A 24,279-nucleotide genomic window follows, 5' to 3' on the forward strand; every position below is an offset into this window, starting at 1 on the left:
AGCATTGAGAAGGGGTTCGGCCTGGCTGTCCAGGTCTTGGGAGCTCATTGTTGGGGTTCTGAGTATTCCTTCCTCAAGGCACACTTGCATCTGTTTCAGGTGGTCATGGGCACTGGCATTTCAGCTGGGTTTAACTTGAAGGAATCATACAGCGTGGACGTCGTTGGGACACTTCCTCTGGGGTAGGAAGATCATTTTGAGAACAGGGTGGCTTGAATAATCCATGGATCTGTTGTTTCTAACTCCTGCTGTAGTGCCCTTACAATGTAAATGTGTGTATGTGTGTATAATACATTTGTTCCTACAAATCAGATAGCTAAGGGTTGGAGGGCTTGGGCTGTATGTTTTTAGTGGTAAAATCTATAGAACATAAAATTTACCATCGTAACCATTTGTAGGTGTGCAGTTGATTCATGTTAAATATATTCACATTGCTGTAAAACAGCTCTGCAAAACAAATCTCACAGATCTGAACTTCTGTACCTTCAAGACCCTGCTTTCGGTTCTGTGGGATGTGATATAATGACTCTATTTTTAACTTTTTCTGGAACCTCTATACTGTTTGCTATAGCATTTTGCAGTCCCACCAGCAGCTGGGTTTCTTGGTTTCCTTTTATTTCATTAAATGTACAGGTTTTTTAAGTCTCTCCTTGACTGGTGTAGGAATGACGAGCAGAAAGACCTAAGTTCTAGCCTGCCACTTACTAGCTCTGTGACCTGGGCTGCTCGCTGACCCTCTGCAAGCCAGGTGTGCATGGGAATGGATGCTCAGCCCTTGGGCAGGTGTGAGAGCTGCAGGAGCTGACAGAACGTGCAGAACAGCACGTTAATACAGCACCTCGCACACATCAGCTGAAGGCTCTGAGGCTTGTTGTTTTCATAAATTTTCTGATTTCAAGTAATATTTTACTTCTTTGCATCATTTCTGTACCTGACTCCATGTTTTTAAATTCGTTACTCTATACTTTAAAGAACAAGGGTGACTACCCCCTTTCCTCATCTAACCTCTGACATGATCTGGCTATCTCTTTCTCTGTGTGTACCTTCTATCCCTTGTCCTATTAATCTCTCCCTCCCTCCCACCATCATGTATGCTCACGCTCTCTCGCCCTCTTGCTCTCTCATCCAGAAGAGCACAGAAGTTTGCCCAAATGTTGCACATTGGTGGAACTGCCCATGTCCCACCAGGCCTTGCCCTCCAGTCCTGTCTTAGTTCCATCCTGGGAGGCAGAAGGGGCAGAGCTTGCTCTTTAAGTCAGTGTTCACCCAGTGGAGCAAGTATTAGAGGAGGAAGCATGCACTCTACTTTTCTTTAAAGATTTTATTATTTATTTGAGAGGTAGAATCAGAGAGGGAGAGACAGAAAGAACAGTCTTCCATCTCCTGGTTCCCTCTTCAAATGACCGAAACAAACAGAGCTGGGCCAGGCCAAAGCCAGGAGCCAGGAGCTTCTTCTGGGTCTCCGACGTGGGTGCTAAGGCCCAAGCGCTTGAACCATCTTCTACTGCTTTCCCAGGCCATTAGCCGAGAGCTGGATTGGAAGAGGAGGAGCCGGGACTCGAACTAGCACCCATACAGGATGCAGGCACTGCAGGCAGAGGCTTAACCCCGTATACCATAGCACCTGCCCCACACTGTATTTTAAACCTCAAATCAGTAAATTGGTATCATGAACTTGTCACTAGCAATGATTCAGTGTAAAGCTTTAACAGTAATATGCATTGCTTTTATATTTGGGCTTATAAAATACTTTTATTTCCATCATCTGAAACCCTGTAGATAATATGCACTATTATCTCCATTTTACAAGTTCATTTATTCAGCAGGTGTTTCTTGAGCGCCTGTCATGTCCTAGGGATGCAGCAGTTAAACACACAAGAAAAAAAGTGCTCACCCTCACGGACTTTGTATTTTCCTGGAGGAAATAGACAGTCAACCAGTAAACACTGAGCAGTGCTGTGAAAAAAGCGAAGCCAGATAAGGGGGAGGGGGGAAGAGGTTGCTCTTTGAGGTAGGGTGTCAGGAAAGGTGATATCTGGGTGACATGAGTGAGGTTTAGGGACTCTGGCAAGTTCCAGCCTGCTCCTAAAACTCGGTATTCTGATAGCCGGCGTGTACTCTTTCCATTAGCTCACACCTAGGTCTCTATACAGTCATGTGATAAGTGTCAGTCTTTGATTGGATCCGATGGCTAATCCTGTTCAGTTGCCAGTTACAAAGAATTTGATTAAATGTGAAATGCTTACACTTAGGTTTCTGTCTTTAAAAAAATTTTTTTTTATTTGTTTGAAAGACAGTTGCAGAGAGACAGAGGCAGAAGTAGAGAGAGGTTTCCATCTGCTGGTTCACTCCCCAAATGACCGCAACAGCTGGAGCTGGGCTGATCCAAAGCTAGGATCCAGGAGTTTCTTCCAGGTCTCCCACATGGGTGGCAGGGGCCCAAGGACTGGGGCCATCTTCCACTGCTTTCCCAGAGACATTAGAAGGGAGCTGAATCGGAAGTGGAGAAGCCGGGACTCGAACCAGCGCCCATATGGGATGCCGGCACTGCAGGCAGCAGCTTTGCCCACTAGACCACAGCACCGTCCCACGTTTTTCTTTTTAAAAATAGACCAATAGGTTAAAATGCGCATTTCACCATAATTTCTTAGTACCTTTCTTTCCCTATTTCATTGCACCCAGATATGTTTGTTTTCTCCCATGTGAGAGAGCGCAACTTAAAAAAAAAAAAAAAAAGTTTTTACTTTTCTGGAACTTGGCTATTGAGAAACCTTATCTTTCTGAAACTTTTCCAAAGCCAAGCAAGTAACAAATACCTACCTACCTACCTAATCTCTATGTAATCATACCATTTTAGTCATCTGTGAATCTTATTGAAAAATTGTCTCGAAATAGTGATTTGTTCATAGTTCTCAGTCTAGGTTGGGCTCAGCTGGCTGGTTCTTCTGGGCTCATTTGGGTGTCTCTCACGTGTCTGAAGGTGTGTCTGCTGCTAGAGGATCAAGAGGGTTTCATTCACATGCCTGGCAGAACTTGGTTGAAGTGACAGGAGCAGCTGCAGGCTGGCTGGCTGGCATATTCTCTCCACATGGTGTCTCTGGCAGAGTCCTGAGACCCCAGTGCATGGTGCTCAGGGCAAGCAGAGAATTGGCCAGGCCTTACATAAGCATGTGTACAATATCACTTCCACCACATTCTGTTGGTCAGAGCAAATCAGAAGGCCAGACTAGAGTCAGCCCAAGGGGAAACAGATTCCATATGTGGACAGGAGAAGCAGCATGCAGTACAAGTATGGTAGGAATGACTGGTGGCCGTGCTTGCAAACAAACTGTCACCCTTACCTTTTAGACATGAAATGTATTACATTGCATTGCCCAGAAAGGAGTGTTGAAGTGTTGAAGACTTAATGATGGCAGTATATCCTGATTTTTTATTTACTTTCCTTAACTTGTTGCAAAATACATCTTTTTCTTACATTTGTATTCCTCAAGCCCAGACCTGCTGCTTGGTCTCCCCTGTCAGTTAATGCTTATGCAGCCAAGTACAGTGAAAACCATTTTATGGTCAGACTCTCTGTGTTTAACTCCCGGCTCCGTCTTGGAAAAATCGGTTAATTTCTGCAGTCATCCATTTTTCTTCATCCTTAAATTAGGATAATAATGGACCTATCTGATAGAATTGTTTGGAGGGGGAATGAGATGGCTTAGTTAAGGCATGTAGCACCGAAGGGGTCCTGAACACATCAGAGCTTCCTTTCTCTTTCTCTCCTCCCTTTCCTTACCCCGAAATTTGAAACTTCCCTTCTGTCACTGCGCTGTGACATAGTGAGAAAGATGGGGAAGAGGTGCATGCTATTTGTGGTTTTGTTGTACTTAGTGGATGAGCTGTTGACCTTGTTCAAGCTGCCTAACCTCATTATGCCTCATCTGGAAAATGGAGTTTACACTGGCACCTTGTTCACAAAGCTATTAGACATAATTAAGTGAGCACAGAACCTGGCACAGAGGAGGTGCCTAATGAATGGCTGTCATTGCGATACTTACTGTCCATCAGCTGGGTGATTATTGTTGCTGTTTAGCCCAAGTGCCTTGAACTGGAGCAGGATGCCTTTGAAAATCCTCACTGACCCTTCCCCAGCAACATCAAGGGAATCCTTGTTCTGTTTCTTTAAGACAAGGACCCAAACAACTGTTAAGGCTGGACCACAAAAGCTGGGCTCCCCATTGTGGGATTCGAGGAGTCACGCTTTGGGCTCCGTGAGGCTCACAGGATTCCCAAGGGGCATCCTCTTCTGCTGTTGGTTCCCTGTTTTAAAAACTCACCCAGAGGGGGAACAACATGGGGAGAGGTAACGGACTCAGACTCCTCACATCAAGTAACAAGAGGAGTGCCCGTGTCACAAGGACATCGATTCTCCTCGGCGGGAGCCCTTGTCCGATAACCTCCCCACCCTAGACTTTGGTTCAAATGTCTTGTGGCATCCGAGTACTCCTCTGAGCCTCTTTTCTTCCTGGTCCTGGGTCTTACTTACACCTGTCCATGGGGTGCCATGAGGTGTGAGGTTACTCCCTGTCCAAATAAAACAGTACCCGATCTCTGCAGATTAACCCTCCAGGGCCTCGAAGGTAGCCCTCTGTGTCCAGCAGGGCCCTCCAGGGAACACAGGTGTCCAGGTGTGGGTTACCTCCTTGATAGAGTGTCCCTTGGAAATGCCACCCTCCCATCTCGGGCTTTTTCCTTACAATCACAACACTCGAGTTAAAGCCATCTTGGTTTTCCAGGCTACTACCTCCAGCCAATCCAGACACCAGCCTCTTCCACCTCGTGTATGTGGATGCCATTGCCATAGCCATTGTTGGCTTTTCAGTGACCATCTCAATGGCCAAGACCTTGGCAAATAAACATGGCTACCAGGTTGATGGCAATCAGGTAAAAACCACCTGTTTCCTGCAGAAGTTTCATAAGAGAACAGTCGTTGTGCTCTGTTAGGGAAGGCACAGGAATGAAATTTATCTATCTTGGGGGAAAAACATTTGTTTTGGTGATGGACCTATTTGAAACATGTATTTATTCAACAGTACAATCTTTTTTCATTATTTGTGAGCATTAAATAATCAGAACCCTGGGGTACAGAGTCCTGCCTTGCCTCAGGCATGACAGTCTGGCTACAAACGTGAAATCTCCAATCTGCAGCCTATTCCTAGAGATGTTGTCCCTATTTTTAAGGATTCGTTTATTTTAATTTGAAAGGCAGACTGTGTGTAAGCGAGGGAAAGATGCCTTCCACCTGCTGGTTAACTCCCTTAATGGCCACAACAGCTGGGGCTCCTCAAATAGCTGCAATGGCTGAAGCCAGGAGTGAGGAATTCCATCTGGGTATCCCGTGCGGGTGACCCAAGTGCTTGGATCCAAGTACAGGTGCCTTAGCAGGAAACTGGATCAGAAGTGGAGCAGCCAGAACTCAAACCGCACTCTGTTCGGGGAAGTTGGCCTTACTTCAGCTGCTTAACCCACTGCCTCACAATGCCAACCCCATCCTTGTCTTTGTAAAATCACTGCTTGGAAGTAAAATATCTTTCCAGAAGGATTTTTGCTCCACGGAAAGGCTTACCTTCGTTCCTTAAGCTTTGGGTCTATGACTCATCACTCAAACTCCACAGTATTCTCTAAGCTGCCCCCTCTTACTACGTGGCCGCAGGTGCGATGTTGAATCCAAACCCCATGAGCTCTAATCTTGGCGTGCCGATGTCTATTTTGCACCTTGTGTATGTCTAAGGGAAGACGAGATGCTCCACCTTCATATGAATTTCAGCGATCAAACTGGAAGTACCCGAAATAGCCTTAGGAGCAGGACTCCCTGGTCCCAGAAGACTCTGGCACGTGCTCATCAGTGAGCAATAACCCAGGCTTTTGAGAGATGCCAGTGGCCCTAGATATCAAAAACTTCCTTTTTATCCCTTTTACTGCAACTTCCGTTCAAGAAACAGCATTATTTGTGTAGAGTGTGTTTGATAAGACGGCAGCTGGGCAGGAAGCATAACATTTATCTCCGACACAATAAAAATTCAACCTGTGTTTTCCCCCACCATGAAATACGCCCTACTTCCTATTTTGAACTCATGCTAAACAAGTTCTTGTCTCTGCAAAGAAAATGAGGAGACAGCATTCCTATTGAAAATGTGTAGTCAGTGGACTCTCAGGCGTCTTGCTGAAGAATGATCTGTCTCACTCATGTCTTGTTTCCTTGTGGCAAAGGAACTCATTGCCCTGGGACTGTGCAACTCCATTGGCTCACTCTTCCAGACCTTCTCAATCTCCTGCTCCTTGTCTCGGAGCCTTGTGCAGGAGGGAACCGGAGGGAAGACACAGGTATGTATGCAACAGGCCTCTAACAGCCGCTGGCAAGAGTGGTGATTGAATTGTCATCTCCCAATCCTATGCTGAACCCAAACAAAGCTACTCTGCCTGCAGATCCATGCTCCAGGGAGCCGGGTAGTGAATCAGAGAAAGGCACGACTGGTTGAAGCAAATCACCAGAAACTGAATCTGTAGGAAAGAGGAGCAATGTCCAGTTAAACTGGAGAGTTACAGAGAACTCCCTGCTGCCAGGGACCCTCACCGTTCAGACGTGGGATGTTATTGTGAGAGCTGAGACTGCCAAGGGCAGGAGGCCAGCACCAGTGACACAGAGGTTTCTGCAGTGATGGAAATGTTTGATGTTTGTGCCATCCAGTATGGCAGCCAGTAGCAGCTCTTGAGCACTTGAAATGTGGCTGCTGCAATCAAAGCCTGGACTTCTGTTTTAATTTTTGTAAGGTTGAATAGCCACATGTGGCTTGTGGCTACCCTATGGGACAGCAAACACTGTCTGAACTCTTCCAGCCCTGGTGGGCCTCGGCTCTGAGAAAGGCATTTCAACTGGGATGTGGAAGCATTTCAGCGTCTGCATAAAAGCTAAAAGAGGACCCAGAGCTTCTAAAAGGGTGTGGGCAGGAGCTATAGGTTATGTGGTGGTTTGGACACTTTGTTCGAATCTGTATTTTCTTGAAAATCACTTGATTTTCAGTGGTTATCAAACAAATAAGACCAACCTGTGCTGCTTAAGTCCCCTCAAAGTGCCTCCTTGTGTTTTCTCATTCAGCTTGCAGGTTGTTTGGCCTCCTTGATGATTCTGCTGGTCATCTTAGCCACTGGATTCCTCTTTGAATCATTACCCCAGGTGTGTAGCATGGGCTTGGTGTGAGGTCTGGCCATGTGTAGAGATCTTGCACTTTTATTTGCATATATTTTTGAGGCTGTCTTAGGGAATTTTAAGCAGTAACCCTAGCAAGGTGGTATGAGAAAGGGTCAAGGCTGAGATCAAGGTCATGCTCTGTCATCTGTTGATACCTGCTAACAGGACTTTGGTAATACATCTCAACCCAAGAGAACCTTGAGAACACATCTCCAAGAAGTGGTTTGGACTGGCTATCTCCAGTGTCTCTCCTCTTTGACTCCTGTGGCCTTCACTCATAAGATATTTGCATTTAATCTAATAGAGGTCAGGAACAATATAGAGAAAGTCACCGTGGCGGAGGACTCTGGATGAAATCATTCCTGAATCCCAGGTCTAATTCTGAACCTCTTGGCCACCATGCAGGTTTGAAAAAAAAAAAAAAAAAAAAGCAGATCAGTCTGCTTTTCCCAGGCCCACTTTGGCCAGCCACATCCTGAAAAGCCAAGTGTTCATGGCTCCAAGTTAGCATTAGCATCAGGTAGGAAGCGAGTGGGGAAGTCAGCAGCAGGACAGTGAGGAACCAGCAGAGGGCACCAGAGAGGAGGCACCTGAGCGCCTGTGCTGTGTTTCAGGCGGTGCTGTCAGCCATCGTGATCGTCAACCTGAAAGGCATGTTCATGCAGTTTGCAGATCTCCCCTTTTTCTGGAGAACCAGCAAGATAGAGCTGGTAAGTAACAAAGCTGATCAATAGGTTAATGCGTTCCAGCAGCAAACGTGATCAGTGCCAATGAAAGTGTGAAAAAGAGAAGTTAACATGGTTGTTACCTACAGTACCCAGTTATTCTGGGTCAACATAGCTCATACGTGTATGTGTTTAACTCTTAGAGAGGTTTTGTTTGTTTGTTTTGTTTTGTTTTTTTTTTTTTTTTTTTGAGAGACAGAAAGAGACAGCGACAGGAGAGCTCCCAAGCACTGGTTCACTCCCCTCCAGGTGCCAGGGCTGGGCCAGGGCCAAAGTTGGGAGCCTGAAACTCAATCCAGGTCTCCCATATGGGTGGCTGAACTCAGTCACGTGCACCAGCACCAGCTGCCTCCAAGGGTGCGCATGAGCCTGAAGTTGAAGTCAGGAGCCAGATCCTGGCACAGAGTCCAGGCGCTCCAGTGGTGGACCTGGCCATCCCCCGCCTGCCCCTCCTGGAACTTCCCAGGGATTCCCCACGCACTTCTCCGCCTTTGTCTAGACGATCTGGCTCACCACCTTCGTGTCCTCCTTGTTCCTGGGCTTGGACTACGGTCTGATCACGGCTGTGATCATCGCGCTGCTCACGGTGATTTACCGAACACAGAGGTGAGTGAGCGGCTGAGACCGCGCCGTGCACTCCTAAGTGTGGAGTGAGGCTGGGCTGGGGAAAGTGGAGCCCTTGGGCTGTTTCCGGTGAGCGTGCCAGGGAGCTGTAACGCTCGCGTGGGATGTCGATGAAACAAAATGCCAAACCGATCATCTGATGCTCTCCTGGGTCGCAGTTGGGACTTGCGTCAGCGACTGTGTTAGATAAGAGCCTGAGTCCCATCACGGTTCCTGCCGTGTGTGGCCCAGGGGTAGCCTGGGTTTCCTCCACACATCTGAGGACAGCGCACGTTCTTGCGATTTGCTTGGGCACCAGGTGCCGATGTGAGTTTTAGGTGATGTGGACCACAGGTTATCAGATGCAGTCCTCCCAGTGTCCCCTCCCCCCTGAGCCATTATTCCCTGTCATCTCCTCTTTCTAATAAGGAGCTGGACCCACTGAAGAAGGTAGAAAGTAGCCTGTAAAAAAAAAAAATACTGTTTATGACAAAGAAATTGCATAAAGATGAAAAGGAAATGTTTCAGAGAACAGTCTAGATTTTTTTTTTTTAAATAATAGATGTATTTGTTTGTTTGAAAGGGAGACAGAGGCTGGTGCTGTGGCATAGTAACCTAAGCCTCCCCCTGCAGTGCTGGCATCTCATATGGGTACCAGTTCAAGTCCTGGCCAGCTCCCTGCTAATGTGCCTGGGAAAGCGGTAGAAGATGGCCCATGTGCTTGGGCCCCTGAACCCATGTGGGAGACCCGGATGTATCTCCTGACTTCTGGCTTGTGGCCCTCTGGGGCATGAACCAGCAAATGGAAGATTCATTCTCTCTCTGTGTCTCTCTGTCTCTCTGTCTCTCCCTCTATCTCTGTAACTCTGCCTTTCAAATAAATAAATCTTCAAAGAAAAACAGCAAACATCTCCTTTAATAAGGCACGATATAGAATTAAAATTCTTCTTTGTTTTCCTTACAGAATAGAATTTTATGGTTTCAGATAATAAAGTTAGAAGTTAAAGTTATGCAAAGGTTTTTTAAATTTATTTTTAATGCTTTTTATAAGAAAAATATTCGTTTATTTATTTGAAAGAATTAGAGATCTTCCATCCACTGGTTCACTTCCCAGATGGCCACAAATGGCCAAGACTGAGCCAGGCGGAAGCCAGGAGCCAGGGGCTTCATTCGGGTCTCCCACATGAATGCAGGGGCCCAAGCACTTGGGCCATCCTCTGCTGCTCTCCCAGGCTCATTAACAGGGAGCTGGATTGGAAGTGGCCCAACCGGGAATCAAACTGGCACTCATACAGGATGTTGGTGTTGAAGGTTGGCAGGTTAACCCGCTGTGCCACAATGCCAACCCCTAGACAAAGTTTTTGTTAAGATTTATTTATTTATCTGAAAGGCAGAGTTACAGAGGGACAGAGGGACAGAGGCAGAGAGGCAGAGAGAGAGAGAGAGAGAGAGAGAGAGATGTCTTCCATCTACTGGTTCACTCCCTAAATGGCCGCAACAGCTGGAGCTGGGCCAGTCTGAAGCCAGGAGCCTCTTTCAAGTCTCTCATGTGGGTGCAGGGACACAAGGACTTGGGCCATTTTCTACTGCTTTCCCAGGCCATAGCAGAGAGCTGGATTGGAAGTGGAGCAGCCAGGACTAGAACCAGCTCTCCTATGGGATGCCGGCACTATAGGCGGCAGCTTTACCCGCTATGCCACAGCACCAGCCCCTGGACAAAGTTTTTTAATGCTATATTTCTTTCTCTGTGATATAATTAACAAAAAGTGATGGCTGTCTTACGTTCTGTTTTTGGTTGCTGATTCTGCTGGGTCTCAAAGTTCAAGCTTGGAGCCCCAGCCTTTGGGGCACTTCTCTGTGCTCCTCTGGCTTCTCTTCCTGTAATTAGGGCACTTTTAGGACACAGCTGGTGGCGCCTTGGCCTTGACCTTGTGTCCCGGGGCCTAGTTTCCCTTGGAGCATGAGTAGCATGAGACAGCCACTTCTTTCAGCACACAGTTCCTACATGCCTCCTCCGGGCAGGCATTGTGGGGGCCAGAAATGTGATGGATGTTCAGCCCCTGTCCCCAGAAAGCTCAGAGTTTGGCCAATGTTATGAGCAGTCAGTATAATTTTCGTTGAGGCTCATGTCTGTTCCCAGGGCGATGCTAGCCTCAAGGGTATTACAGGAAATAAGACATGGTCCTTCTCTTCATGTTTTCCTGGATGACAGCTGCGCCATAATGATGAGGGCGATGTCAATAGTGACAGTGAAGTGACGGTGCCCCTGAATTATCACAGCTCCTACATGGCTGGTTCTGTGTGGAGACCAATGTAAACATCACTTCTCCCCTGCAACACAGGGACTCCTAGCATCCCCATTTCCCAGATGTGCAAACTGAGGCCTAGAGTGAGTAGGTAACTTCCCCAGTCGACAGTAAGTGATGGGGCAATGACTCACCCCTGGGTTTTTTAGGAATCTAGAAGCGGACGCTTCATCAGCATGTCATAATCCACAGTGAGAAGTGTGTCTGTAGGTGTGAGCAGGGCGCAGTGGGACGATGAGCCTGACACATGCCCAGAGAAAAGCCCCCGAGAGCTCACGGCAAGAGATTTTCTTGCTCCTGGTGCTCTGAAGGAAGTCGTAAGGACTTGGCCTTTGCTGGGAGCAGCAGTCTTTGAACTTGGTGATATGAGATCCCAGGCACTGCGCGTGGCCTGGGAGGCTCATTCTGCCTTTGCCTGTTAAAATCCTTATCCTTTGAGGCCCAGCTCCCTGGCCAGAGGGACCTCAATTCCCCTGCATCCAGCAACAGGATGCCCTGGGAAGGTGGTGGGGGGCGCCCTCTGCAGAGGCTGCAGGCAAGGATCATTTGTCTGCTGAGTCACTAGCAGATGCACGCATCACATGCACACGTGACATGCACACGTGACATGCAGACGTGACATGCAGACGCACAAACCCCACATCCGAAGCGCGTGCGGCACCTGCACCCAGTGGTATCTAACGGCCTCTCTGTCTCCAGTCCGAGCTACAAAGTCCTTGGACAGCTTCCTGACACCGATGTGTACATTGACATAGATGCGTACGAGGAGGTAGGCCCCTTCTCTGCTGTTCCAAGAGGTGGTAAGCATGTGGTGTGAGCTGCCAAGTAGTGCTTTGACCCAGAACAGGAAGTTGGGATGAAGAGAAGGGCGGCTTCGCTGCCAAAGTGAGAAGTCAGAGCCTGTACCCTCTGGATTCAGCTGTGTCCGTCACGGGCATTACCTGCTCAACCTCCTAGTGTTTATTTTTCCCAATTTTTAATGGGGAATTAAAATATGGATTGGCCGAATACCTACGCCAGGAGGCTGGCTTGCATGTGCATGGTTTTCTCCTGAGGAATCCCAGCCAGTGGCAAATTCCAATTTTAACCATGGGGAGTAGGGGTGGCGGGGCCATTGAAATGATGCCTGTAGGTTCCCCCGGTTTTGAACATTCTTTTCTTCTGTGGGATCTCAAAGACTGTTCCAGAATCTTTGAAAAATGGCTTTTGTTCATTTGTTTTGGTTCCTGTGCAGGAGGGCCTTCTCGGGGTCACTCCAAGGGGTCTGGAAATGAGACCGCGGTTGGGATTCCTCTTCTTTCCTCATTGCAAGGAAGTCAGTGCTGGATCAGTCCTTCCCCCACTGCATCCTGGGGCTCTCGGAGGCTTCTCTGTGCCACCTGTGAACCAAATCTGCGTGCAGCTCTGTAGCTGTGGCCAGCCTGCCCGGCCGCCTGCCCACCCCCACCTGTCTCCTCTCTCGTAGAGCAGGAGCGAGCTTCACACAACTCATGGATGAATGGAATTAACGTAGGAGTTTGAAGTGCCCTTGGATTTGTCTCTTCCTTCTCTGTGCTTCAGGGGAACAATGACCCCAAGTCAGACGTTGAAAGGTTTCCTCCTTGGCACTCTCCCCTCCAGGGCGGGAGCGGAGTGGCCTCGCTGTGTCATGAAGCCATTCTGCAGGACTTCGGGGTTCCCGCTCTGGCTGGCGGAGGGCGGCGCCTGCAGCTCTGAGTCTGAAATGTCTCCATGTGTTAAGTGTGTGCGTGTTTTACTCCTTAGGTGAAAGAGATTCCTGGTATAAAAATATTCCAAATAAACGCCCCAATTTACTACGCCAACAGCGACTTGTATAGCAATGCCTTAAAGAGAAAGGTGAGTGTGACCAAGTGTGAGCGATTGTTTCCGGGGCAGGAAGGTGCTTTGGGTTGACAGAGCGTCAGCATCTACTCTGTTTCACTATTTCATCCTTAATCCTTTCTCTTCCCCCCATCACCCACTCCCCACACACTCCTCTTTTCTCTGATGGCTATATAGACATTTACCGTTTTAACAATGCAGTGAGTAACCTTAAGTATGTTTACATGGTGTTACATCCTCATGGCTGCTCGTCTCCCTTATTATAAGGACAAAAGGTTCATGGGAAAATCAAATTAAAAGAGAAGTTTGGATGCAAACATTTTGAAGTCTGTGCATAATTTTTCCATAATAGAAGTTTTCCATCAGCCTTCTGAAGACCTTGTGTATATAGTTTCAATTTTTTTCTGTGCACAAAATGAATTTTTCTTCTAATTCCACTTTCCATGAACTTTATGGGAAATACTCTCATATGGTGCCTTTTCCAAAAAAAAAAAAAAAAAAAAAAAAAAGGAAAGTGAACAAACAACCTAGGTTTCCAAACAACCTAGGTTTCATACTCTTGAGATCATGTGGGTTTCTGTGGTCGTGATTAGAACCCAACCCCGCTCTGCCCTGTATTTAGGAAAACCTCCCCATCTACCCACAGCATCTCTTCAGTTTGGAGTTTGGTAAATAGCCGTCCGAAAATTCTCTTTAGTACTTGAGCTTCTGGTTGTCTTGAATAAGGATCACGAATAGGAGAGGCTGCTACTATTCTTCTAGTGAGGGAGGAGGAGTGGGCGTTCAGCCCAGGAGTTAAGCTGCTGTCAGTGGAGACCCCCACCTCCCACAGATGAGGACCTGCGTTGCCTTCCTGGCCCTGCCTCCAGCTCCTGATTCCAGCTTCCTGCTAATGCAGACCCTGGAAGGCAGCAGGGGCTGGCTCAAGTGCTTGCTGCTCGCCATCCATGTAGGAGACCTGGATTCAGTTCCCAGATCCTGGCTCCAGCCCCAGGCCAACCCTGGCAGCTGGAGGCACTTGGGGAGTAAACCAGTGGATAGGAGCAGTCTGGTGCTCACTGTGGCTCTTACATGCATGCTCTCACTCTCTCGCTCTGCCATATATGTATATGTAATCTATGTGTGTATGTATATGTTTGTGTATATTTATGTGTATATGCATGTGGATGTGTATTATGTATAAATGTATATGCATATATGTTTGAAAATATATATATGTGTTTGTTTAAATATATGTGTATTTGTGTATGTGTGTATGCATATGTATGTATGTATATGTGTATATATGTTGTGTAAATATAGGTGTGTGTGTATATTTGTATGTGTATATGTATGTGTATATATGTGTATGTGTATATTTGTGTACGTGCGTATGCATGTGTATATGTGTCTGTGTATATGTGTGTATGAGTATATGTGTGTGTGTATGTATGTGACTGAGTTTGGGACATCAGAGGAAAGGCAGAGCAAGGGCTGGGGTGATTCTTGGCATAGGAAGCAGTTCCCTGGAGGAGACTGGAGGATTACTGGTGTTTGGGTGCAGCTCTGGGAGCCATGAAGTGACTCTGTGTCTGTTGTTCTTCCGTGAAGACTGGCGTGAACCCAGCAGTCATCATGGGAGCGAGAAGAAAGGCCATGAGGAAGTATGCTAAGGAGGTGGGCAATGCGAACATAGCCAACGCCACCGTGGCCAAAGTGGTGAGTGGCCTCCTCACCACGAGCTGCCCCTCTCTCCACCTGCAGGGGCTTCCGTCTGTGTTCACGGTCCAGAAGTTTCCACACCAGGAACGCTTAGAAACAGTCTAAGTGTCCTGTCGTACTACAGGTACATGAGAAGGTCAATGACGGGGACGGTTTGGAGAGAAGGAGTGAAAACGTTTAAAAAAGAAAAATCACTGGTGCAGTTAGCTAAGCCGCTGCTTGGGACAACCATGTCCAATATAAGGGTGCCCATCTCTCTCTGCCACTCTACCTTTCACATAAATTTTAAAAAGTCTTTAAAAATAAGTTTTTAACATCACACTGTCCCTTAATAAATTTTGTCATCAGAACAAAGATTTATTCAGAAAAAAGGTTAATTCAGCTGACGGTAGAAAAACTCAACGGCTAGATGTTTACTGTTGAAGCTTACGGCAACCTGCAGCCTCTCAGGCTACAGTTAGGAACTGTTTGGGGTATGGATGGCCAAGGAGATGGATTTCACTGGACCAGAAAATGAGGAGAGAAGTGGACAGGACAGGCTGGGCTGTGACCCATGTTCTAGAGGGGACCTGGCAGGGTCAGTCGCTTGAGAACAGAAGGCTGACTTTCCAGTACCAGTGTTTCTCACAGTCCCGAGTGTGGGTTGTTGACCCAATTCCCGGTTGTGTTTCGCCTCTGGCAGGATGCAGAAGTCGATGGAGAAAACACCCCCAAGCCTGAGGAGGAGGAGGAGGAAGTGAAATACCCGCCCATAGTGGTCCGAAGCACCTTCCCGGAGGAGCTGCAGAGGTTCATGCCGCCTGGGGACGGCGTCCACACCATCATCCTGGACTTCACGCAGGTCAATTTCATCGATTCCGTGGGCGTGAAGACCGTGGCGGGGGTAAGCATCGCCTGGAACGGGCACTGAAACCTCCATGCCCTGCGGCACCTTGCAATAGCCGGAGAGCTCTCACGGGCTTGCCCTTTCTGCTCTTTGGGAGCTCTTGTTTGTTTGTTATTTTTTCGACTGTTGATTATGGGGAATTCCCACAAGGTCCAAAAGTAGAGAGCTAAGTCGAGTGGATCCACATGGAACTGCCAGTCTTCATGCTTCAACAGTGAGGAAGTGCGGTCAGTCTGGGCTCGTTAATTGCTGGGGTCCCCTCGTCCTGTCTCTGCCATCCCATCCTCTCCTTGAGAACTCAGTACCACAGTCCCTTCTGTCTGAGTCTGCTTGTCATCATTTTGAATAGACTGTCTGAGAGGTACTTCTTGGGGGGAAGAACAGGCTTGTTTCAGCTCGTGGTCTGGAGGCTCCCGCTCGGAATCAGCTGACCCCATAGCCGGCCTGTCTAGTGGAAGCTCCTCATGATGGCTGTGGGGGAATGATCCCGTGGTGAGCCAGGGAGCAGAGGCAGAACAGCTAAGCAGAAGTTGAGCCCAAATCATCCACGCTCTTGGATGAACCACCCTGCCAGGGCATACCCCCAGAGACCTAAGCATCTTGCACTAGCCCTGCCTTTCAGATGCTGTAATTAAATCCAGCTTCTGCCCTTAACCCCTCAACCATCAGCAATAAAGGCTATACCTGCTGTACCCATAACGCCTTCAATAAGTTCCACTAAAACGTCATAACGTTTTTGATACCTTCAGTCATCCCTGTCTGCATAGAAAGCAGAAGAAATAGGAAGTTAGTTTTTTTATTTTTTTTTTATTTTATTTTATTTTTTTTGACAGGCAGAGTGGACAGTGAGAGAGAGAGAGAGAGAGAAAGGTCTTCCTTTGCCGTTGGTTCACCCTCCAATGGCCGCCGCAGCCAGCGCGCTGCGACCGGAGCACCGCGCTGATCCGATGGCAGGAGCCAGGTGCTTTTCCTGGTCTCCCATGGGGTGCAGGGCCCAAGGACTTGGGCCATCCTCCACTGCACTCCCTGGCCACAGCAGAGAGCTGGCCTGGAAGAGGGGCAACCGGGACAGAATCCGGCGCCCTGACCGGGACTAGAACCCGGTGTGCCGGCGCCGCAAGGTGGAGGATTAGCCTAGTGAGCCACAGCACCGGCCGGAAGTTAGTTTTAACTTACTTGTCAAAGGTGCATAATTATTGAAGCAAACGAGAGCACGTGAATGAATGCTCTTGTATCACTAAAATGCATACGAGGATTGGTGCGAGACTTGCAGCTGGCAGAGGCAACAGAAACGAAAGTATTTCAACATTTTTACAGATTGTGAAGGAATACGGCGATGTCGGCATTTACGTCTACTTAGCAGGATGCAGCGGTGAGTGCGCGTCTGCCATGGGCAGGAGGTCTGACACTTTAGTTTTTTCTTTTCTTAAATCATTACATTTGGGACATTTTCCCTTTAATTTTATATAAAACTAAAAACGATTTGTCAGAAAGTCACCCTGAAGCCAGTTTTAGAATGGGTTACCTGTGGCGGATCCCCCCAGCCTGGAGTTTGGAGGAGCACTGTTTACTGTCTCGTGGCTGCTGCCAGAAACATTGCAATTTACTACAATTCTGTATGCATTACTGCAGTCAGGATTGTTTCGTGAGTGCCGTAAGCATATTACATTTCTATGAAATCATTCCAGTCACTTGTTTCTCCATCCAAGAGTCTTGGAATGTCTTGCTCCTTGTTTCTGCTCTGTATTTTGGCTAAAACAATGCTTGGAAATGAAATTGACACACAGACATGACTTTTCACCTGTGAGATGGGCAAAAAATCAAAAATCTTGACAACGTGCTGTGCGTGTGTGCGTGCAGTGGAAGGACAGATTGCCCTGGGCATTACTGGTGAGAGGGCAAAATGGAGCACCCCTTGATGCTGGCCGACAGCATTGCCTTTCCAAATTCCATATGGCTTTACCTTTGAAGGAAGCAACGCCACGATATATTGTACACATTCAGAAGGACACGCGTGTGTGGTTGATCATCACGGCATTGGTGTCAAAACCAGAGAGGGACCAGTTAAATAAGACGGGGTGCATCCATCCATAGAGTAGAAATCCGTGCAATGGATGAAAAAAAAATTAAGTAAAAGAATTACAGAATAATCTATGAGGGGAGTTCAAAGGGTTCATAGAAAATTGAATTAAAAACTGAAATTTATTTTGATGCAAAACATGTTTTGAAATCCAAGCGTAATTTTTTCGTAATACATAATTTCCCTGAACCTTTATGAAAACCCCTCAGCGATCTCTGTTGGGTAAGAAAATGGAGAAAAGAGTATCTATTTATATGTACTTATATGGGCGTAGAGGAATTCTGGACGAATACATAAGAGATCACTAGCAGTTGCTTCCTCCTACGGGGGGGGGGGGGGGGGGGGAGGGGGGTGTGGTGTGTTGGAGAGGTCATTAGAGCCAGCCTTCTGCACAGCATTTGCATAATTCAACTCGGTGAGGGTGCTCCCCAGGGTGCGGACTCACTTTCCTGTCCTTCCTGTTGCAGCCCAGGTTGTGAATGACCTCACCCGAAACAGATTCTTTGAGAACCCTGCCTTGAAGGAGCTGCTGTTCTACAGCATTCACGACGCGGTGTTGGGCAGCCAGGTCCGAGAGGCGATGGCCGAGCAGGAAGCCCTGGCGGCCCCTGCCCAGGAGGACATGGAGCCCAACGCCACTCCCACCACTCCGGAGGCGTAGACGAGGACCCGAGCCTGGGACGGGCTTAGGGGCCTCTCGTGAAATTCCCGAGTTGCACTTTTTAAATGCTAGACACTAGGCTTTTTCCTAGGCGTGAATAACCGTAGGCAGGGCTTGATTTGGAGGGTGAATGACGCATACATGGCAAGATGTATCTGCCTTGTGCTCTTTTCATTGAATATTTCCCAGACAAGTAGGACTCCTGCCTGCATGGATTGTGCAGTGACATCTCTGTTACTTTTTTAGTGTTCTCTTTGCAAACCAAGCACTTAAAAATGCATTTGCTTTAAGACCCAGGTAGGGTAAGCTGACACAGATGGCGGGGGGCTCCTTGCTCTAGTAGCCTCATTGGTCTATAGACTGTAATCCGTTTTCTGACAGAAGAGGGAAACCCACTACTTTCTAGAAGCTATTGTTTTAGAATAACTTTTCTTTATTACAGAAACAATAGAAGTTTATTGTGGATATTTTGAAAAAATAGACAAGCAAAAATAAAAAAAGAATTTTGTTCCCACCACTCAGAGATTCACCACTGTTAACACTTTAACCCATTGTGTCCCATTGTCCTATATATGTGATACCCAGAAAGACTTAAATTGAGCAGCAAACACACCACTTATGCTAACTGTGAAGTAAATATTATACTGCATCATTGAATTCAAAAGTTGGGACTTAATGTGTTAATGCACATCTTTCCAGATCTTTTTCTGTGCATGAATATTTACATGTTTAACCAATATAAGATCATGTCTACATAGCAGTTTAGAACCCAGTCAATAATCTCCATTTTTTTTTATTTCAGAACATACTTGCCTCAGATAGTATTCAGATTTCCCCTGTTATCCCCAAAATTGCAGTTGGCTTGTCCAAGCTGCTATTCATTCTGACCTTACACTGCAACTAGTCATTTCTTTTCTTTTTTTTTTTTTTTTTTTGGACAGGCAGAGTGGACAGTGAGAGAGAGACAGAAAGAAAGGTCTTCCTTTGCCGTTGGTTCACCCTCCAATGGCCGCCGTGGCCAGCGCACTGCAGCCGGTGCACCACGCTGATCCGAAGGCAGGAGCCAGGTACTTCTCCTGGTCTCCCATGGGGTGCAGGGCCCAAGCACTTGGGCCATCCTCCACTGCACTCCTGGGCCATAGCAGAGAGCTGGCCTGGAAGAGGGGCAACTGGGACAGAATCCAGCGCCCCGACCGGGACTAGAACCCGGTGTGCCGGCGCCGCAAGGCGGAGGATTAGCCTGTTGAGCCACGGCGCTGGCCCTCTAGTCATTTCTTTTAAGTCCCTTAAGTCTAGTGTAATCTAGTGCAGTTCCTTTTTTTTTTCTCCATGACATTGGCTTGTTAAAGAGACTGGAGAAGTTGTCCTGATGTCTCATCTTGTGAACACGTTTGCTTTCTCATGGTGGTGTTAGCACTTATTCCTTTATTCCCTGAACCATCTGAGACCTGCAGACGGTATCTAAAGGCTCCATGGGTTTGAGTTAGACATTTTGTGCTAAACTCTTAGAAGTCTCCTATTATATCACATCAGAAAGTATGCTGTGTCTAGTTGGCCTACCATTAACAGTGCTAAGCTAGACCAGGGTCAGCATGAGTCTGAATGCCCAATTAGGTTTTCTCCTAGTTATCCACATAGTGTTGCTTTGTCATTGAATGGAAGTACAGTTTTCCACTAACCATTCACCCATGAGTATTAGCATCAAATGATCATCCATGGCTAAATCAGTGATTTTATTAAGGTTTGTGATTTCTTTTTCCTAAATCTCTTGTTTCTTCTTCTTTTGTTGTTCCATATAAACAATAGCCTTCCCTCTTCAACTTGACCTATTTTGGTTATCCTTAAAGGTTCTTTTAAAAAAAATCTTTATTTATTAAAGTCAAGGTTACAGACAGAGAGGCATAGAGATCAGTCTTCCATTTGCTGATTCACTTCTCAGATGGCCACAGCAGCCAGGGCTGGGCCAGGCTAAAGCCAGGAGCTTCTTCCAGGTCACCCACGTGGGTGCAGGAGCCGAAGGAATTGGCTACCCTCAGCTGCTTTCCCAGGCCATTAGCAGGCAGCTGGATTGGAAATGGAGCAGCCCAATTCAAATTGGTGCCCATATGAGATGGAAGCATCGCAGGTGGTGGCTTCACCAACTGTCCCATAGTGCCAGCCCCTAAAGGTGGATCTTCCTAGGGAGGTTGAGTACTTGGTTGCTTCCATTTAATTTTCAGCTTCAAAATAGGAATTGATTTAATAAGAGAGTGACAAATTAGTTTTAAAGATTTCTTCTTTGGTATAATTGTAATTTTGTGAATTTGTTTAATTTTAATGTGTTTCAGTCCTTTATGTTCTTCTTGATGCTCAAATTGCCATGACTGTGGCCTGTAGGAGTCTCTCAAGTTTTTGTTGTGGTTGCTAAATACTGTATTTTTAAGAAAGTGAGCCCCCAGGTCTAACTTGGTATCCTCCTTAGAAGTCCGCAACAGCTAATTCTTCATCACTCAATTTTTAGCATATGGAGAATAGCTGATTCATTCTTCAGAAACATGGACTATTCAAAGATGGGGACAAGAGGATCTTTAACCCAATTTGTCACCAATAGTTCTTGTTCTTGTGGTTCTTTCTGCTGTCTACCAGAGTTCATTGTAAATCAAAACACAGGTAGTAGCCAACCTGTTCAAAGCCGGCTCTGCTAAGAGTTCCTGCTGATGGTGAGTGTGTCTTTAAGTTTTCTCATGGACTCCTTTTCATTTTCATGAAGACACTGCCAGAACAAAAAGGATCTGGCGGTCCCAGCCGAATTATGCTAGCACGGCCTACTTGCAACCGAACCCCATGGTTTGGTTTAACTCCTATCAGGTTTCTCGGTGACTTTACTCATCTAATTTGAAGTAGATCCCTTCTTTCTAGTCAGTAGTCTATCTAGATCTAGAGTAAAGTTAGACTTGCACCCAGGTAGTTCCCTTGCTGTGATCACACACAAGATCAGATACATTTGCGTCCTGATACAGACTGCCTTCTGAAACAGCATGTAGTTTGTAGAACTTCTGCTTATACTAGAAACTTTGGTAAAAGGACCCGTATCATTTCAACCATTTAAATAGAATTTAAGGATTTTAAACAATGTTATAAAATACTTCATTGCGTATTCTTCAACAAATGCTTTCCACGTGGTAGATGTTCAGTACTAGTGGTTGTTAGATTGAAGGTAGCACACAAAAAGCACACATGTATTTAATTTTTACTATTTTTAACTTGCTTTCATTAGAATCCATCATGTACATAAAAAGCACTTAAGTCTTAAGGCAAAAAACGTAATTCTTGTTTTAGCATGCATCTGAGAATTTGAGTGCATTTCAAAAAATATTTCATCCATATGTAAATATGCCAGAATGTTTTAATTTCCAATTATTTCATACAGTGGAACATTGCCTGACCTTGTCTTTGTCTCCTTTTCAAGGAATTCATGTATTAAGCCCAGCTTGTTCTTTTTGGGCTGTAGTAGCTGCCAGTCCATGCCTTTCAGCCCTGACTCGAGTTCAGGTTCATATTACCGTATCAAAATGGGTATATTCCACAATGATGACACAGGGACTGGAGTCTTTCCTTATGGCAACATGGGAAAGCCTGGTTTTCAGGAAGTCCCATAAAGAGAAGCCCTTTGTCTTTCTCAAATCCTCTGCAATGTAACAGTGGGTAATGTCTGCTTCATGGATGGATCAAATATATTCGAAAGACCATTGTGAACCAGCACCTGGGAGACTCCAAACATCCACGCATGGACTCTGTATAAGGTACAGTGGCTGATGGTGGGGTCCCAATCGCCAGTCTCCTCTGCAGTGAGACCCCAAGAAACAGTGAAGAGTGTGGATCTTCTCTAGCCCTGGGAGCAGCTCATTTTGTAGTCTTCATTTAACATGGAAAATAGCTTCTTCGTGTGATTTGTTCCTGTATACTTATTGTTAAGCAGAAAAGAGGTGCCTACCTCCAAGTGTACATTTTGAGAAAATGACTGCCCTCTTGTGAATGGAGGGAGGGTAGCAAACCCAGAGAATCTGCCTGGAGTGCATGGGTGTGTTTTTCTGTGTGGTTGGGGTGAGGGTGGGGGGTGGGGGCGTGCCCTTGTGTAGGGGTGAGGGAGAAAGAGGGAGGGAAGGGTATATGGTGGGGAAGGCTATGATCAATTACGTCTGCCCACTTAAATTTAAATTCTGAAGTCAAACAAAACTTCCTTGTGAGTCTGTATGCTTTAGTGAGCCAAAAATGTTGGGCCTTTTAAGGGCACCTTTCAGGAAAATTCAGTAGGTTGGTTCTTGATAGGCAAATTTTATCAACTCACAAACTAACAACTGATAAAGTTATTAACCAACCCTCTGAACATACAGCCAACCAAAATGCATGCAATGAGTGGTTTAATCAAAAGCTAGCACAGCACCAGTAATATACCTGCTTATTGACTTGGATTTAATCAAGTCTGAACAGCTTGTAAGTTCAGCTTGTCTTTGAGAAAGTCTTACCAGGCTTTTCACTGAATTGGAACATAGTATAGTTGTGTTAACACATGAACCTCAGAAGCATGGTGGAAATGTTTTATAAACTTATTCCCATCATTTGTGAAAGAGAAATGTCTTTAAAGGCACCCTACAACACGCTTTGCTACAGCCATAGACCCTTCGCCTATCAGCATCCTGATACAATGTACACGTTATGTATATCTATAAACATGTAATCAGATGTTCCTTGATTTATGGTGGGATTACATCCCAGTAAACACTCTGTAAACTTATTCTAAGTCTACCACACAGCATAGCTCGCGACACAGCACACTGTGGTCTCTGCTGTGTCCCCTCGTGATCACAGGACTGACTGGGAACTGCTACTCACTGCTGAGCACAGCATCATGAGAGGATCATACTGCATGTCATTAACCCAGGGAAAGACTGAAATCCAAAGTGCGGTTTCTACCGAATGTGTACTGCTTTGGCACCACAAGCTGAAAAAACTCTCAAGTCAAACTGTCATTACGCTGGGGACCATCTATAAATGAAGGCATGTATGTAGTTTAGTTGAGGGAGTTAGCAATAACTCTTTATAAGTAGGGTGCAACTGTGCTAATCTAGGTACTGCTGATGCTGTCTGCATACATATATGTAAGCAGAAACATGTTTGATGTGTAGCCAGTTGGATTTTTCATGATGTACCCAACTGCAATGTCGAGATTATTCATAGGCTGTACCATATTAGGCCTGAGTGAACTCCACATCTCCAGTGTGAGTTGGCTTAAATCAGTGTGTATGAATCAACGGAAAGAGTTCAGAGTGTCTTTTAAATGCTTACGTTTATTTCACCAGAACATCCACAGAAATACATCTCTGGTTTACTTGAGTATATTCTATTGTACACATAATTTGGAAATGGTTTGCTCTACTTCATACCTCAAGAAAGACTAGACCAGTGCTTGAAAAATGATGAAATTTTCTGGTCAAGTTCACAAAAATGAAAAAGGAGTACTGGTTAGATGTAATGAATGAAGAGCTTTACTTTTTCTACTTAAAAACTTTTGTAAATGTGAAATATTTCAATAGAACACAGGATTTTCTATGTTGTCAACTTTCTTTTGTGAATTAAAAATTTAATTCACTGTTTTGCAACTTATTTATGAATATTGAACTTCAATAAAAATATTCATTACTGTGCTTTGGTCTGAGTTTTTTGGGGGCAGGGAGTAGCTGTGGGGATTTGGTAGTGGTTACATAGGAAATAACTGTTAAAGAGATATGCTCAAATTCTAACACAGCCTTTATTTTAAATACTTCACTGTAGACCAGCAGTCTAACATAAAATGAAAACAATCACTTCTCTGTAGGAAGCCTATTCAGGATCATCTAAATGAGATTGTTCTTTCTGCTGTATCTGCACCACTTCACTGTACATTAAAATCAATTCTGGATTAATTTGAAATCAGAAGCAAAGCAAAAGTTACACCAAGTGCTTCTCCATTTTTTTAAAAGGTTTGGCCAAAATTATATTATTCAACTTTGGAGTGGAAGTGGGGAGGGACTGTTATGCATGTACTCATAGACCTAGATGAGCTATTTTAATAAGATTATAGATAATGGAAGTGACAAACAGACTTGAATGCTAGCTCTGCTGCGCTAAGTAAATCAGGTAGGAAAGTGTGCATCCATCCAGATCTGAGGAACTGTGGTCACTGGGCAGGTGGGAGAACACACTGAGATGGAGTGTGCACTGC

The 24,279-nt window shown here is 45.9% G+C and overlaps 1 protein-coding gene across 4 annotated transcripts in view; it reads left to right on the forward strand.

The window, feature by feature from the left end:
* SLC26A5 (solute carrier family 26 member 5) overlaps positions 1-23,946 on the forward strand; it is a 66,014-nt gene extending 42,068 nt beyond the window's left edge. For 2 of the 4 annotated variants that reach the window (XM_051848011.3, XM_089327981.1), the window contains exons 9-20: positions 100-182; positions 4,782-4,929; positions 6,256-6,369; positions 7,142-7,219; positions 7,849-7,944; positions 8,459-8,565; positions 11,568-11,637; positions 12,633-12,725; positions 14,301-14,408; positions 15,094-15,294; positions 16,615-16,669; positions 17,845-23,946. In XM_051848011.3, coding sequence (XP_051703971.2) covers positions 100-182; positions 4,782-4,929; positions 6,256-6,369; positions 7,142-7,219; positions 7,849-7,944; positions 8,459-8,565; positions 11,568-11,637; positions 12,633-12,725; positions 14,301-14,408; positions 15,094-15,294; positions 16,615-16,669; positions 17,845-18,038 — 1,347 coding nt within the window. In that variant the 3' untranslated portion in view covers positions 18,039-23,946. 4 annotated transcript variants of the gene reach the window in all.
* Positions 23,947-24,279: the final 333 nt, after the last annotated feature.

Source organism: Oryctolagus cuniculus, chromosome 3 (genome assembly GCF_051225735.1).
Source record: "Oryctolagus cuniculus isolate XC-2025 breed Fujian yellow rabbit chromosome 3, ASM5122573v1, whole genome shotgun sequence".
In the NCBI taxonomy this organism is placed as follows: domain Eukaryota; kingdom Metazoa; phylum Chordata; class Mammalia; order Lagomorpha; family Leporidae; genus Oryctolagus; species Oryctolagus cuniculus.